The following is a 17,208-nucleotide window of genomic DNA, read 5'->3' as shown; positions in this document are numbered from 1 at the left end:
TGGAAGTGGGGAAAGTGGCCAGGGGGAACCGCCCTTCCACGGAGGTGGAAGGGATGGTAGCCAACCCGGGAAGAACCAGCAGCAAACCCGGGGAGGGCCGAGCAGATGAAAGAACAGCGCATGGTCCTGTGTCGTTCCTCCACGAAGACGGGGAGCGACAAAATGATGCCCCCAAAAGAACATGACACTTCAATACTAGATTGTGAAGATGATGAGATGGAAGAAATGCATGAAATGGAATTCAAAAAATTGATCATAAGATTACACAGAAGTAATCAGAAGCAAATGCATGAACTACTGAAATCTGTACAGGATACAGAATAAAGTTTCTCTCATGAAATTGAAATCTTAAAGAGAAATTAAAACGAAATGAAGAATTTAATAGAACAAATAAAAAATACAGTGGAAAGCCTTAACAACAGAATCAGTGAAGCAGAAGAAAGAATATTGAACTTAGAAGACAAACACAGGAAATTATACAAACAAAAAACAAGAAGAGGAAATTAGAAAACTAAAAAACACTATTGGGAATCTACAGGATGCTATCAAACAACTCAACATACGGGTTCTAGAAGTTCTTGAAGGCTTGGAAAGAGATGATGGATTAAAAGGACTTTTTAGTGAAATAATACCAGAAAACTTCCCTAATTTGGAAAAAGAAAAGGATGTCCAAGTACAGGAAACACATAGAACTCCTAATAGACATGACCAGAAATGATCATCACAGTGAAGTAACCCCATTTATTTCCTGCCTACAAGAAACATGTCTCACCAACACAGATGCAAACAGACTGAAAGTAAAAGGATGGAAAAAGATACTCCATGCCAACAGAAACCAAAAAAGATCTGGTATAACCATCCCAATATCAGACAAAATAGACTTTAACACAAAAATTGTTAAAAGAGACAAAGAAAGGCACTAAGTAATGATTAAGGGATCAATTCAATAGGAAGATATAACTATTATAAATGTATATGCGCCTAATGACAGGATACCTAAGTACTTAAAAGAAATGTTAAGGGATCTAAAGGGAGACATAGAGTCCAATACAATATAATGGGGGACTTCAATACCCCACTTACAGCAGTGGACAGACCAACCAGACAGAAAATCAGCAAGGAAACAGCAGATTTAATCAAGACTGTAGATTAAATGGACCTAACAGATACCTACAGAACTTTTCATCCTACAGTTGCAAAATAGACATTCTTCTCAGCAGTACATAGAACTTTCTCTAGGATTGATCACATACTAGGCCATAAAGCAAGTCTCAGCAAATTCAAAATAATCAAATTCACGTCACGCATTTTATCAGATTACAGTGGAATGAAGCTGGAAATCAGCAACTCGGGAATCTCTAGAACATATGAAAACACATGGATACTGAACAACATGGCCCTAAATCGATAGTGAGTCATAAAATAAATCAAAAAAGAAATCAAAAGCTTTCTAGAAGCAAATGAAGATAACAACACAACATATCAAAACTTATGGGAGCCAGAGCCGTGGCTCACTCAGCTAATCCTCCGCCTGCAGCGCCGGCACCCCGGGTTCTAGTCCCGGTTGGGGTGCCGGATTCTGTCCTGATTGCTCCTCTTCCAGTCCAGCTCTCTGCTGTGGCCCAGGAAGGCAGTGGAGGATGGCCCAAGTGCTTGGGCCCTGCACCTGCATGCGAGACCAGGAGGAAGCACCTGGCTCCTGGCTTTGGGTTGGCATGGTGCGCTGGCCGCAGCGTGCCAGCCGTAGCGACCATTGAGGGATGAACCAACAGGAAAAGGAAGACCTTTCTCTCTGTCTCTCTCTCTCACTGTCTAACTCTGCCTTCCAAAAAACAAAAAACAAAAAACAAACAAAAAAAAAAACTTAGGGGAAACAGCAAAAGCAGTGTTAAGAGGAAAGTTTATAGCATTTGGTGCCTACATCAAGAAATTGGAAAGGCACCCGAAAAATGAACTATCAATGATCTCAAAGATCTAGAAAAACAGCAGCAAACCAAATACAAAACTAAGAGGAGAAAAGAAATAATTACAATTAGTGAAGAAATCAACAAAATTGAATCTGAAGTAAAAAAAGATCATCAAAACGAAGAGCTGGTGTTTTGAAAAAATAAACAAAATTGACACACCATTGGCCCAAATAACCAAAAAAAGGAGAAAGAAGACCCAAATCAATAAAATTAGAGATGAAAAAGGAAATATAACAACAGACATCACAGAAATAAAAAGAATCATCAGAAATTACTATAAAGAACTGTATGCTAACTGGGAAACCAAGAAGAAATGGAAAGATTCCTGGACACATACAGCCTACCTAAAATTGAGCCATGAAGATAGACCCATAACCAAGACGGAAATTGAATCAGTAATAAAGCCCCACCCAACTAAGAAAACCCCAGGACCAGATGGCTTCACTGCTGAGTTCTACCAGACGTTTAAGTTCTTCTCAAGTGATTCAAAACAACTGAAAGGGAGAGAATCCTCTGAAATTCTATAAAGACAGCATCACCTTAATTCCTAAACCTGAAAGAGATGCAACAGAGAAAGAGAATTATAGACCAATTTCTCTGATGAACACAGATGTAAAAATCCTCAACAAAATTCTATCCAATAGAATTCAACAACACTTCAGAGAGATCATCCACCCAGACCAAGTGGGATTTATCCCTGCTATACAGGGATGGATCAACATTTGCAAATTAATCAATGTGATACAGCACATTAACAAACTGCTAAACAAAAACCATATGCTCATCTCAATAGATATAGAGAAAGCACTTGATAAAACACAACACCCTTTCATGATGATAACTCTTAACAAATTGGGTAAAGAAGGAACATTCCTCAACACAATCAATGCAATTTATGACAAACCCATGGCCAGTGTCCTACTGAGTGGGGAAAAGTTGGAAGCATTCCCACTGAGATTCGGTAACAGACAGGGATCCCCTCTTTCAACACTGTGGTTCAATATAGTCCTCGAAGTATTAGCCAGAGCCATTAGGCAAGAAAAAGAAATCAAAGGGATACAAATTGGGAAGGGGGAAGTCAAACTATCTCTCTTTGCAGACTACATAATTCTAAATATAGAGAGCATCTAGAAGACTCTGCTAAGAGACTACTGGAACTCATAGAAGAGTTTGGTAAAGTAGCAGGATATAAACTCAATACACAAAATCAACAGCCTTTGTATACAAAGACAATGCCATGGATGAGAAAGAACTCTTTTTTTTAAAGGTTTTATTTATTTATTTGAGAGGTAGAGTTACAGATAGTGAGAGGAAGAGAGAGAGAGAAAGGTCTTCCATCCGTTTGTTTACTCCCCAACTGGCTGCAACAGCTGGAGCTGTGCCAATCCGAAGCCAGGAACCAGGAGCCAGGAGCTTCTACCAGGTCTGCCACATGGGTGCAGGGGCCCAAGGACTTGAACATCTTGTACTGCTTTCCCAGGCCATAGCAGAGAGCTGAATTGGAAGTGGAGCAGATGGGACTAGAACCAGCACCTATATGGGATGCTGGTGCCACATGCAGAGGATTAACCTACTGTGCTATGGTGCTGGCCCCGAGAAGGAACTTCTAAGATCAATCTCATTCACGATAGCTACAAGAAAAATTAAATACCTTAGAATAAATTTAACCAAGGATGTCAAAGATCTATGATGAGAATTACAAAATATTAAATAAAGAAATAGAAGAAGATACAAATAAATGGAAAAAATCATCCATGTTCATGGATTGGAATAATCAGTATCATCAAAATGTCCATCCTTCCAAAAGCAATTTACAGATTCAATGCAATACAAATAAAAATACCAAAGACATTCTTCTCATATCTGGAAAAAATGATGCTGAAATTCATATGGAGGCACATGAGACCCTGAATAGTTTACAAAATCTCATACAACAAAAAACAAAGCCGGAGGCATCACAATATCAGTGTTAAAGACATACTACTACAGGGCAGTTATAATCAAAACAGCATGGTACTGGTACAGAAACAGATGGATAGACCAATGGAATACAATAGAAACACCAGAAATCAATCCAAACTTCTACAACCAACTTATATTTGACCAAGGAGCGAAAACCAATCCCTGGCGCAAGGACAGTCTATTTAACAAATGCTGCTAGGAAAATACATTTCCACATGTAGAAGAATGAAGCAAGACTCCTGCCTTACACCTTACACAAAAATCCACTCAACATGGATTAAAGATCTAAATTTACAACCTGACACCATCAAATTCTTAGAGAACATGGGAGAAACACTGCAAGATATTGGCATAATCAAAGACTTCTTGGAAAAGACCCCAGAGGCACAGGTAGTCAAGGCCAAAATTAACAATTGGGATTACATCAAATTGAGAAGTTTCTGTACTGCAAAAGAAACAGGAAAGTGAAGAAGCAACCGACAGAATGGGAAAAAATATTTGCAAATTATGCAACTGATAAAGGATTAATAACCAGAATCTACAAAGAGATCAAGAAACTCCACAACAACAACAACAACAAAAACAAACAACCCAGTGAAGAAATGGGCAAAGGACTTAAACAGATATTTTTCAAAAGAGGAAATCCAAATGGCCAAGAGACACATGAAAAAATGCTCAGGATCACTAGCCATCAGGGAAATGCAAATCAAAACCTCAATGAGGTTTCATCTCACTCCCATTAGAATGGTTTTCATATAGAAATCAACAAACAACAAACGTTGGCGAGGATGTGGGGAAAAAGGTACCCTAATCCATTGTTGGTGGGAATGCAAGCTGGTAAAGCCACTACGGAAGACAGTTTGGAGATACCTCAGAAATCTGAACATAGTCCTACCATACAACCCATCCATTCCATTCCTCAGAATTTATCCAAGGGAAATGAAATAGGCAAATAAAAGAGCTATCTGCACCTCCATGTTTATTGCAGCTCAGTTCACAATAGCTAAGACATGGAATCAACCTAAAGTGTCCGTCAATGGAAGACTGGATAAAGAAATTATGGGACATGTACTCTATGGAATACTATACAGTGGTTAAAAAAAAAAAAAGAAATCCAGCCATTGCAACAAAATGGATGATTCTGGAAAATATCATACTTAAAAAAATAAGCCAGTCCCAAAGGGACAAATATATGTTCTCCCTGACCTATGACAACTAACTGAGCACCTAAAAGGAAACCTGTAGAAGTGAAACTGACACTACGAGAAGCAATGACTTGATCAGCCCTTGTCCTGACTGTCAAGGAATAACTTACTATTTTATTCTTTTTTAGCAAGTTCTTTTTTTACTTAATACCATTGGTTGAACTCTTTACTTAAAACAGAATTATTTTTATGTGTTTAAATCCAATAGAAAATTGATCCCTGTTAAAAGTAAGGGTGGGAGGCTGGTGCCGTGGCTCACTTGGCTAATCCTCTGCCTGTGGCATTGGCACCCCAGGTTCTAGTCCCGGTTGGGGCGCCGGATTCTGTCCTGGTTGCATCTCTTCTAGTCCAGCTCTCTGCTGTGGCCCAGGAGGGCAATGGAGGATGGCCCAAGTGCTTGGGCCCTGCACCCGCATGGGAGACCAGGAGGAAGCACCTGGCTCCTGGCTTCGAATTGGCGTAGCACCGGCCGTAGTGACCATTGTGGGGGGACAGGGGTGAACCAACAGAAAGGAAGACCTTTCTCTGTCTCTCTCTCTCCCTTACTGTTTAACTCTACCTGTTAAAAAAAAAAAAAAAAAAGTAAGAGTGGGAATAAGAGAGGGAGGAAGTGTATAGTTTGGCACATGTTCCCTGGGACTTACCCCTAAGGGTAAAGCTAAAAACTTGAAATGGGACTCCAAATCCCATTAAGTTGGCAGGTACCAATGCCATCTTACTAAGTAAAGTGATCGGTTTAAATTCATAACTGATCATAAAGATAGGATTAAGTATCAAAGGGATCACATAAATAAGACCAAGTGTCTGCTAATAATAATAGAATTAAAAAGGAGAGAACGATCCAACATGGGAAACAGGCCACACAGCAGATTCATAGAATGACAAACACCCTAAACAGCACTCTGGCCTCAGAATTAGCCCTTAAGGCATTTGGATCTGGCTAAAAAGCCCATGAAAGTATTTCAGGCATGGAAAGCCAAGACACTGTGGCAAAAAATGACCTGCATGAAAGATCTCTGTGAATGAGATCTCAGTGGAAAGAAGGGGCCATCTTCCTTTCTTTGAAGGGAGAACTTCCACTTTGATTACAGCCTTGTCTAAATAATGTTAGACTTTGTGGACTCAGAGACTTCCATATCCCTGGCAGCTCATGACAAGAACCTCGGGTGATCACTGATGTCATAAATAAGAGTGTTAATTGTTAAATCAACAACAGGAGTCACTGTGTACTTGTTCCCCATGTAGGACCTCTGTCTTTAACGAGTTACACTAAGAGAATCAACGGTAAAACCAGTCTTCAAACAGTACTTTATACTTTGTGTGTCTGTGTGGGTGAAATTAACATTATGAGAAAAAATGACTTTGAACAGCCCTTGTCTCCATGGTTGAGGAACAGTTTTTCTTTCTCATACAATTTGTTGAACTTTTTACTTAGTGTAGAGTTAATTGTATGTGTATAAAGTTAATTGAAAATAGATCTTAGTAAAAAATAATGAGAATAGGAGAGAGAGAAGGAAGATGGGTGGGAGTCTAAATGGGAGGGCAAGAATGGTGGGAAGAATCACTATATTCCTAAAGTTGTATTTATGAAAAGCATGACATTTGCATTCTTTAAATAAAAGTTTTCTGGGAGAAAAAATTAATTAATTAACTGCAAAACAAACTATGCTAATGAGGAAATACTCACAACTATTGTTAAACCTTGGCTCAAGATCTTCAATAATGGCTCTCTTCTTCTGCAATTCATTATTGGCTTCATGCAGCTTCTCTCTGTAACAAAACATGCAATACTGTGTCATCTAGTGTTTTTGTTTTTGATTCAAAGTAAAGGTCTAAGATCCATATATCTGGAGTACATTTGCAGTTCTCCGAAGTGCTATGAAACAAATATGAAAGACTAATTGACACAAATTTAATAATATGTTAAAGTTAACTGTACAGTAAAGACAAAAATTTCCTCTTTCACTTGGGACAATAGTCACTTCTTTCATTTAAGCCTGTGTAAGAAAGTATAGATCTTTATTTTTTTGAAGAATAAGGATACTGTAAAAAGTTAAATTTAAAACTTTGGAGAGGATTTACAATGGCAAATCTTGTTGTAAAAAAAATGAAGTTCTAAATATACAATGGAATCAATAAAAAATGATGAACTAATGATACATGCAACCACATAAATATGAGAATAATGCTGAACAAAGGAAGTACAAAGGAGAGTACTGTGGGATTACATTTATATGAATTTTGAAACTTAATGTAAGTGCCAGATGTCAGCAGAATGTTAGGCTAGGGCCAAGACCAATCAGCAGCAGGGAGGACCGAGCATTCTGCTGGGTCGCTGGGACCATGTTGATCTGAATTATGTAGGTTAACATTCTGCAAGCTATGAATTTAGGAACTTTTTAATGTTTTTACTCTGTGTAATATCCGAATATAAAAGAAGTAATTGGCAGAAAGCAAGTTTCTTTCCTAGTTTTTATATGTGTCATTGTCGTTTTATAGTATTTAGTGTCACACTATATTTATATTGCATGAGCTGGAAAAAAGGTTGTAAAAACTGGAAGATAAACTGAGTGCTCTGTTAGGCCTATTTATGATTTTTCTATGCCTAATACTTTCACAAACCTTATTCTCTTTCAATAAATTATTATTATGGGTGTAACATGTGTGACACGTGATGTACCAGATTCAATATAAATATAATATACAATATAAAGGGGGAGAAGAAAAAAAACCACGCCCCTGGGGTAGGCGTTGTCTACTTGGACACTTGCACTCCATATTAGAGTGCTTGTGTTCAAGTCCTGGCTCCACTTCCAATTCCTGCCTCCTCCTGAGATGCACACTGGAAAGCAACAGGTGATGGCTCAAATAGTTGGGTTCCTGCCACCCGTGTGAGACCTGGACTGAGTTCTGGGCTCCTGGCTTCTGCCTGGCCCAGACCCAGCTGCTGTGGGCATTTGGGGAGTGAACCAGTGGATGGAAGACCTCTGTCTGTGTATCTCTGTTAACATATAAATAAATAAGAACTCTCTTAAGCAACCCTGAAACAACCAAAAACCCAACACCAGTGAATCACCACTGTGTTTAGAAATAGAAATTATCCCCAAACCCTAGGAGCTACACGTGTCTGAAACCTCTTCTTAACGTCCACGATTTTGAAGAAAAACTATGTGAGAGAAAAGGAGACAGACAGAGAGAAAGCTCTCCCTCTTCCCCATATTTGCAGCAGCCAGGGCTGGGTCAGGCCAAAGCCAGAAGGCTGAGAACTCAATTCAGATCTCCCACATGTGTGGCAGGGACCCAACACTTGAGCCTTCACCTGCTGCCTCCCAAGGTATGCATCAGCAGGTAGTTGGAATTGGGACCAGGAGCTAAATTCGAACCTAGGCACTCTGATGTGAGATGCAGGCCTCCCAACCAGCTTCTTAACTGCTAGGCCAAATGTCTGCCATCAAACTCTAGATTTTTAATCATTCTCCTGATGGTTTTATTACCTATGTGTTATCCTTGAATACAGTACTGCTTAGTTTTACCCAACTGTTACTTTACCCATCACTCATTAAGGATGGCCCTGACTTGGATCCTTTATGACACTTGTTCTTAAGTCATCTATGTTGATGTTAGCTCAGTTTACACATTTTCACCAATGAATGCTGTTCTATTGTTTAAATTTACCTCATTCTATCACTTTCCAACTAGTGGATATTTGTCTTGTTTTTGCTGTTCTGTGTTTACCGATCATATTTTCCCACAATTACTTCTCTATCTCTCACTACACACAGAGAGCAGTATTTCTAAATATCTATGGCATATACAGAACTGAATATATGTGTGTCCAAGTTTATTAAATGAACTGATGAATACTGCTACTGGCAGCGGATAAGACCTAGCATCGTTCAACATCTTCAGCAGCAGTTACTAAGTCTGATCTTAATTTTTTTTTTTTTTTTACCAATTTGGTATGTTTAAAGTGGTCTCCAATGTTTTTGAAATTTGTATGATAGACTAGTTTTTAAAAATAAAGATTTAATTAATCTATTTGAAAGGCAGAGTTACAGATACACACACACACACACACACACAAATTTCCAATCTGCTGGTTCACTCCCCAAATGGCCATAACAACTGACCCTGGGCCAGGACAAAGCTGGATGCCTAGAACTCCATCCAGGTCTCCCATGTCGGGGGCAGAGACCCAGCCACCTGGGCCATCTGAGATTGACTATCTTTTGAGACAACTGTTTGTGATGTGGAGGGGGAGGGGGTTTTAACTGTTTTTCCCAAAAAAGTAACCTGAGGATCTTACCCCTAGTACTTGTGAAGGTGGTGTTACTTGGAAATTGGATGTAAATGGGAAAGAGGAGGTCATACTGGATCAGTGCTGGCCCTAGATCCAGCGACTGGTGTCCTTATCAGCGGGCAGGTGAAGATGGACATACACCTGTCCCCCTTACCCATGGCTTCCCTTTCTTCAGTCAGCTGCAGTATGAAAATACTGAACAGAAATTCTGGATATTCTGGACATCAGGAATCCGCGCATTCAAATGGCACACTGTTCCGGGATTTCTTTCCACTCGCAGCAGAACAAGTAGAAATTATCTCTGTGTCTAGTTTAGCAGAGTGTGACAGTGGAACACTTTGACAGTTCAAGGTCACTCTGTCTTCAGAGCCTGCAAGGAGCTTGGCTCAAATGTGACAGGAAGGATAGAGGTTGTTCTCAGTGCAAGAAAAATTATGAAGTTTCCTAACACTGTCTTCAGGAAGAAACAAATGTGGACATTTTAGACTATATTTCATCATTTAGATGAGGAAGTCCTACTTGGTTGTAATTCAAGAAAATGTTCGAAAATCTGCTTAAGGCCGAAGATTCAGCTAGCCACACTTCACTACAGCCCACAGGCTGGCTTAGCCGGCTGCCTGTCCCTCAGAGGGAGTCCTACTGTAGCAGTCACACTGCCAGTTCCTGTCCATCCCAGCAGCTTTCAAGCCACAGTCACAGCCACAGCCACAGCGCTGGTAGCTGTGATGCAGACTGGGGCCGGCAGTCGACAGTCATCGCTACGGGGCCCTTATAGAAAAAGACTTCTGAGTGTCTCCGATCCCTGACCTGATCATACATACATCAGGAAGACACAAGTCTCTTCATGTCTCTGTGAGAGAATGGTGCTAATGCAGTTGTTTTGACCTGAGAACCCGGGGCAGGGACAACCCTCTGGACACCGTCCACTCGCTTTCAATTCTCTGCTCCTTGCTGTGCCACTGACTACCGCCTCCATAACCACCGGACACAAGCACTGAGGTTCCACAGCAAAAGAGCAAGCTTCAACAGCTGTCATACTTACAGGTGTTCCTCAAGCTTCTTTTTTAGAAGAACTGACTGAAAATGGAAAATGAAAATTAACTTATTACATAGAATTTTAAATAGTAAATAATTTTTTAAAAATTAAGAGTACGGTAATAACTGACATTTAGTAAGCCCTTAGTAATTTCTTTGGTCAAAGAGTTCAAAACACACCATGTATCAGTTTAATTCTCTTTAATTAAGGAAGAAGGCAGCCCATAAGTAGGAGCAATCAGTATAAAATATCCAGAAACTGGATATTTGCATTCTTTGTAGTCAAAGAAATGAATGAAAAAATCACATATTAAGTATACATTTAATATTACTGGATTCAACAGGCAAGGAATACTCTTAACAGCAACAGGCTTTTCCTAAGACATTGTTCATCTGTTTTATTGCTTTCCTTGCACAATAAAGTCTTGGTTCAATTTCCAGACTTACTGACTTAACCAGTGATTTATGAATATGCATAGGTTGCAAATCATTTATACAATGGTATGCAAATATGAAGGATGGTATATGTACACATTTTTAAGATGCTGGAAAATGCAGCTCTGACTGGGTATTGAAAAAAAAAGAAAAAATTCTCCTGAAAAGCAGGAAATAAAAGCTGACCAACAATAAAGCCATTCTTTATAGGATTGCTCAGTTTCATAATTAAATACTTGTAAGGTAGGTATTAATGAATTTTATGAAACATTTCATTCTGAGAAAAATAGTTAAAACAATTAATACAGTAAAACTCCAATTAGTATAGACAAACTGTCCCAGCAATCCATAGCAGCAATGAGGGAAAAACATCCTTCATGCCACGTTCTTTAATTTTCAGTTGCCTTTTAATAACAGCTACCAGTAACTATTTATTCAAGTGCATACTAACTCAGCTCCAGGAGATTTCAAATCCACTTCCTTGTGCAGTATGTTAACCACAGCCTATCAGTGAACCAGAGTCTCCTATATCACTGTTTCCCCCAAATATACCAAGATAACAGCTCTATTACCTTTTGACTACTGCTTGTTTCTTCTTTAGTACAGACAGCAACGTGTAAATACTTTTTAAAGAACCATTAGCTTTATTTTTATACTTATATTTTCATTACCTCTAGCACCATTAATTTTAACTGAGATAATATATTTCTAAAAAATTAAATGTATCGTTAATATGCCAGAGTCGGCACTAAAGCAAGCCATTCACATTGTCTTACGCAAATCTCACAACACTGTGTCATATTGGCCCCGTCTAACAATTGAAGGAGATGAGGCTAAAGAATATTTAGTAGTGTTTAAGGGACAGACCCAGATGAACAGCCAGGTCTGCCAGACTCCAAAGGCTGTGCATAGTCTTCACTTTCACGTTTCTTATGCCACAATGCCTCTCCAAACTGACAACTGTTACTATCAAAATATGTAGTAGACTGTGATAAGAAGCTAGTACCACAATATCTTCTATATATGAGTTGCCATAATGAAGTCAGATGAGGGAAAAGCCGAAACAAAAACAAAAACAAGAGTATACTTATACTCGTTGGCTTAATTTTTTATGATTTTTATATCCTTTAAGTATGTTAACTGAAAAGGTCATAAATCTGTAAGGCAAATAAAGCTAGTATATGCATTTTGCATAAAAGTGCCTTAAATTTAAAATTTCAATACCATCAACTGTGATGTCAGATCATGTATAAATTTAAAAACTGCTCAATATATAGAAATGAATAGGAAGCCATACTTACAATAGCCTTGAGCAGAAACCATGCCAAGAGACAGAGAGGACATATTAGTATGAAGCAAACACAGCAGCCAATAGAAGGAACGATTTGATTTAGTAATTCATGAACAGAAGTAAAAGATACGCATTTTGTTTCAGAAATGTACATTTTTCTTTCTTCTATGGTCTCCTCATCCTGTCTTGTTCTCTGGAGTTTTATATACTGTGGCTAGCTCAAATTATCCACATGACTGGATATAACAATGCTTTTCTGCTTCCATGCTAAAAACAAATGACATAAAAATAATAAAAATGTGCAAATCATCCTACTCTGACTTGGTCACATGAAAGGACTTTGCTTTTGGTAACAGAAACAGGCAGAAATTATGTTGTTCTTCTTCAGAGGGAACCAATTCCATCTGGCAGGTTCTCTCTGTGTACACATGCCTGAGATGCAGCACTGAAGGTTAGTGAGAGAGAACAGTGAGGCAAAAACACCAAATCTGCATGGCTTTGAGCATGATGTCTCACTAGCATCTAGGCAGCTGACTAATCACAAAACCAGTACTTGGTAGGACTGGCATCTCACTTCTCAAGTACATTACTTCATCTGTGCTTTAGTGAAGGAGGATAAAGCATAGCAGTAGGTGAAGTTCAGCCAACACTGATGTTTCACTGCTGTTACCTCCCATATATTATATGCCCTTCCCTTCCTTAACCTAGCAAATCAAAAAGTCTCCTCCAAATTTTAGAGATCAGAACGAATTTACATTTACCTCAGGTTAGGGATAAAGTGATTTCAATGACTTCAGAAGTGTTACCTTTTTGGGCTCATCTCTAATATGCTCATAATTAGGTTTAGAATTTTAATACATTAATGATGGTTTTATTTCACCTCTTTGTGTCTTCACATTTTAGATAGAAACATCTGTTTTTTCTAAGGCATTACAAACTAGTTTCATTTTAATAAGGGCAAAGGTAGTTTAAATGTTGGTAATAAGTAAGAGATAAAATAAAAATCACCAATATCAGAAAAAAGAACATGTTGCCAATAGAAACAAGAGGTATATTTGGAGAAACTGATAAAAATTAAGTTCTTGGTGAGATTTTATATCTAGTATTTTCAAGTTTCCATTGATATGCTCAACTTCCCTTCTTTGACTGCTTTTCTTTTATGTTAGTAAGGCTGGATGTAACTGTCTGTATCTATGATTTGGAAGTTGATCCTCCAAAACAATCGTCAATGGAAACAATCAAGTAGATTTATACTTAAATGCCAGAGTTGACAGCAAATACACTCGCAACAGGGGAAAAAAATAACAACAAAAGAACTGACTGAAGAGAAGATCAGTCACTAAAATGTCATTTTTCCTCCTTTGACCCTATTCCCTGAACACTTTACAAGTAAGCTCTAATGCATGTTGCTTATTAAATGCAAAGCACATGTAGAAAGATGACTGATTCATACTTTGCCAGGGACTGATGAGCACTACATGTCACCTAAGCACTGTGTCAGATGGTCAGATGCTGAAGTGAAGGTACAGTCCTTGGCTCACTGTCTATAGCATATTCCAGGTGAAAGTCTGGGCCCGCGAAGCCAAGGAAGACATGTGCAGAGCACTCAGGGACTCCAACGAATGGTGAGAGTGAAGGGGGAGGAGCAGGACTCAAATCTAGAGACGGCATTATTTTCCAAATTATCAAGTTTACATTAAAATTTTCTACCTTACAAATGTCTACGCTTAGCTAACAACTTGACACGAACTTCAACAGACTGAATCTAAGACAATAAAGTACTGTCTAGGCTTTTATACAAAATGTTGTAAAAGGAAACTACTCTGATTTTTATAATAAATACAATACTAAGCTATTTGAATAGAGATCATCAAATAAAAAATAAAAATTGTAGCCTTTCTCAATATTGTAGAAGTTTTGGCCATGGCTGGGACATAATAAAACTTACATCTTCTGCTTTTGAGCCGTGATCCTGTAAAGATTTTTGCAATTCTTCGACTTGTGACTGTACTTCCAGAAGTCTTTGATTCACCAGCCTAGAAATCAAATGTACATTAATTTTCCAAATACTGGCATGCCTTTTTTTTCCTTTAGTAGTCATACTGGTTAGACAGGAGTGTAATTAGCAAAATAAAGCCTCATGATACAGAAATATATAGCGGTAGTTGTAGAGTTAGCAGCCTCATGTTCTGAGTTCACTTTTCATATTATCTTCATATTGCTTGAAATCTCTAATGATGTTTTCAAATGTAGTTTTGCTTTCTGGATCTGATGTACTTGCAAATACTTATTTATCTGGATTCCCTTCAATAAATGTTCATGCAGACTGTGTCAGGCACTAGGCTCAGCCTGATTATTACAAGATCATTGCATTCAAGCGAGCTAAAGTCTTGTGTGAAGGTGAACATGTAAACAACTAAAAATACAGTGAAATAAATACTTCCCAATAGTGTGCACAGGTATACAAATGAAATGGTGACTGCTCAAAGAATCAAGAATTCTATGGAAGAGTTACAGGCTTGACCTGAATTGAGATTAGAACAATAAATAATATACTTAAGTGGTTAAGAGTAAAAGAGGATTAAAGACAGAGGTCAGTATGTACAAAAAAATGTACAGAAAAAATTCAACGTTACAGTGTGTTCTGGAACAGTATGGCTGAAGAATAAGTTATAAGGGGAAGAATGACTGGAGAAACGAAACAGGTAGGATACAACCCTGTATGAAACACAGAGAGTCTGGAATTTATCTTACAATTGAAAATCCTTAAATTTGGCTGAAATTGGAATAACCCAGATGACTTCTAAAATGCTGATTCCAGGGCTTCATAAATTCTCTAGGTTTACATTTAGTAGATCAGTTGTTTCCTAGGTGTTGGGTGATACTGAAGGGTTCCAAGAAGAGGAAAACATGATCAGATAGTATTTTAGACAGGGTACATTGAATTTAAAGTGGAAAATGTTATAAAAACACCAAGAGCAGATGTCTGGTGTAGTGGTTAGGATGCTGGCTGAGACACCTTCATCCCATATTGGGAGTGCCTGGGTTTGAGTCCTGGTTCTGCTTCTGATTGCAGCTTTCTGCTAATGTGTGTACCCTAGGAGGAAGCAGATGATGTGTCCCTGTGCTGCCCACATGGGAGACCTGGACTGAATTCCTGGTTCCCAGCTTTGGCCTGCCCAGCCCCAGATGTTGCAGGTATGGGAGATCTTTGGTTCTCAGTCTGTTTTCCTCTCTCCCTTTTTGCCTTTCAAATAAAGTAAATAAATAAATATAAATGTAAGAGCTTAAGCACAGGTCAAAGAGCAGGCATGAAGACTGGGACGAAGCTATTACAATTATTACTACTAAATAAACCTGAGATACAAATGTAGGTGACAGAGGAAGAAATGTTTTGAGAAAACACAAAAGAATACATCAAAAATAACACTGGCCGGCGCCACGGCTCACTAGGCTAATCCTCCGCCTTGCAGCACCGGCACACCGGGTTCTAGTCCCGGTCGGGGCACCGGATTCTGTCCCGGTTGCCCCTCTTCCAGGCCAGCTCTCTGCTATGGCCAGGGAGTGCAGTGGAGGATGGCCCAAGTGCTTGGGCCCTGCACCCCATGGGAGACCAGGAGAAGCACCTGGCTCCTGCCATCGGATCAGCGCGGTGCGCCGGCAGCAGTGCACTGGCTGCGGCGGCCATTGGAGGGTGAGCCAACGGCAAAGGAAGACCTTTCTCTCTGTCTCTCTCTCTCACTGTCCACTCTGCCTGGCAAAAAAAAAAAAAAAAACTCTTAGGATTTTGATATTTCCTGAGAAAGGAAAGACAGGAGGGAGCAGACTGAGAAAGGAAAGCACCGGATCTGATTTCGCATTTGTTGAACATGAACTGTCTGGAAATGGGAGTCCAGCAGCTAGGTGTGTGACCCTGAAGCACAAGGCAAGTCTGAGTCAAACACAGACCCAGAGCTATATGAGGCTAGGAGTATAAACAACACCAGCAGAAAGAAGGTGGAAGAGTGGAAATGCGGAAGAAAGATGGTCATGGCAGATCAGCCAAGGGATCTTCAGGAAGAGGAACTCCATCGTGAAGAATAATCAGAAACATAAGAGGGAGGTGTTACTGAAGCCAAAATCACTGAAGAGGAACTGAGCAACAACACTGCATACAGTGAAGAGGTGAGGAAACATGTCTCGAAGTCTCCTATTGGACTGGCTATTTAAGAGATAATTATTTACTTTTGTAAGAAATACTTCAGTGGGGTGAACATTTGGCCCAGTGGTTAAGTTGTCATTTGGGATGCCTGTATCCCACATAGGAGTGCCTGGCTCAGCTCCTGATTCCAGCTTCCTGGGAGGCAGCAGGTGATGGCCCAAGTCATTCGTTCAACCATCTATGCAGGAGACTCGGGTTGAGTTGCAGGCATTTGGGGAGTGAACCAGCAGAAGGCAGCTCTCTCTGCCTTTCAAATAAATAAAAAATTTAAGAATAGAGGTTGGCATTGTGGTATAGCAGGTAAAGCTGCCACTTGCAACATCGAGATCCCACATGGGTTCTTGTACTTGTCTCCACTGCTCTACTTCCAATCCAGCTCCCTGCTAATAGCCTAGGAAAAGCAGCAAAAGATGGCCAAAGTGCTTGGGCCCCTGCCACCCATGTGGGAGACCCAGATAAAAGCTCCTGGTTCTGGCCTGGCTGAGCCCCGGCCGTTGTGGCCATGTGGGGAGTGAACCAGCAAATGAAAGACCTTTCCCCCACTCCCTCTCTGTAACTTTCAAATTAATTAATAAATCTTTAAGAATACATAAAAGACATACTTTAGTGATATGGTAGTAGAAACCAGACTGTCTCAAATTAAGGACAAACAAGGCCACAAGTATTTAGAATCCAAATAGCCAGAGAGCTCAATATTGTTTTTTTTACTCAACAAGTTATATCAAATCATGTGAAAATCCATGTTCAACATGGGTATACATGTATGTAAATATAACAGTGGTGACACTGACTTTGTTCAACCTTTTCAGATA

The 17,208-nt window shown here is 39.4% G+C and overlaps 1 protein-coding gene across 3 annotated transcripts in view; it reads right to left on the bottom strand.

Annotated features, from left to right (window-relative positions):
- Window positions 1-17,208, bottom strand: part of HOOK3 (hook microtubule tethering protein 3) — a 125,696-nt gene that overhangs the window by 19,234 nt on the left and 89,254 nt on the right. Inside the window, exons 16-18 of one of the 3 annotated variants that reach the window (XM_002720760.6) lie at window positions 14,144-14,231; window positions 10,477-10,511; window positions 6,822-6,904 (exon numbers count right to left, since the gene is read on the bottom strand). In XM_002720760.6, the coding sequence (XP_002720806.1) occupies window positions 6,822-6,904; window positions 10,477-10,511; window positions 14,144-14,231 (206 nt within the window). Of the gene's footprint in view, window positions 1-6,821; window positions 6,905-10,476; window positions 10,512-10,655; window positions 12,463-14,143; window positions 14,232-17,208 lie in introns of those variants that run through there. The other 2 variants (XM_089325942.1, XM_051832317.3) reach the window with 2 other exon arrangements.

The sequence above is a fragment of the Oryctolagus cuniculus genome, chromosome 2, assembly GCF_051225735.1.
Source record: "Oryctolagus cuniculus isolate XC-2025 breed Fujian yellow rabbit chromosome 2, ASM5122573v1, whole genome shotgun sequence".
Classification (NCBI taxonomy): Eukaryota; Metazoa; Chordata; class Mammalia; order Lagomorpha; family Leporidae; genus Oryctolagus; species Oryctolagus cuniculus.
This window is presented reverse-complemented; position numbering and strand designations above follow the sequence as displayed.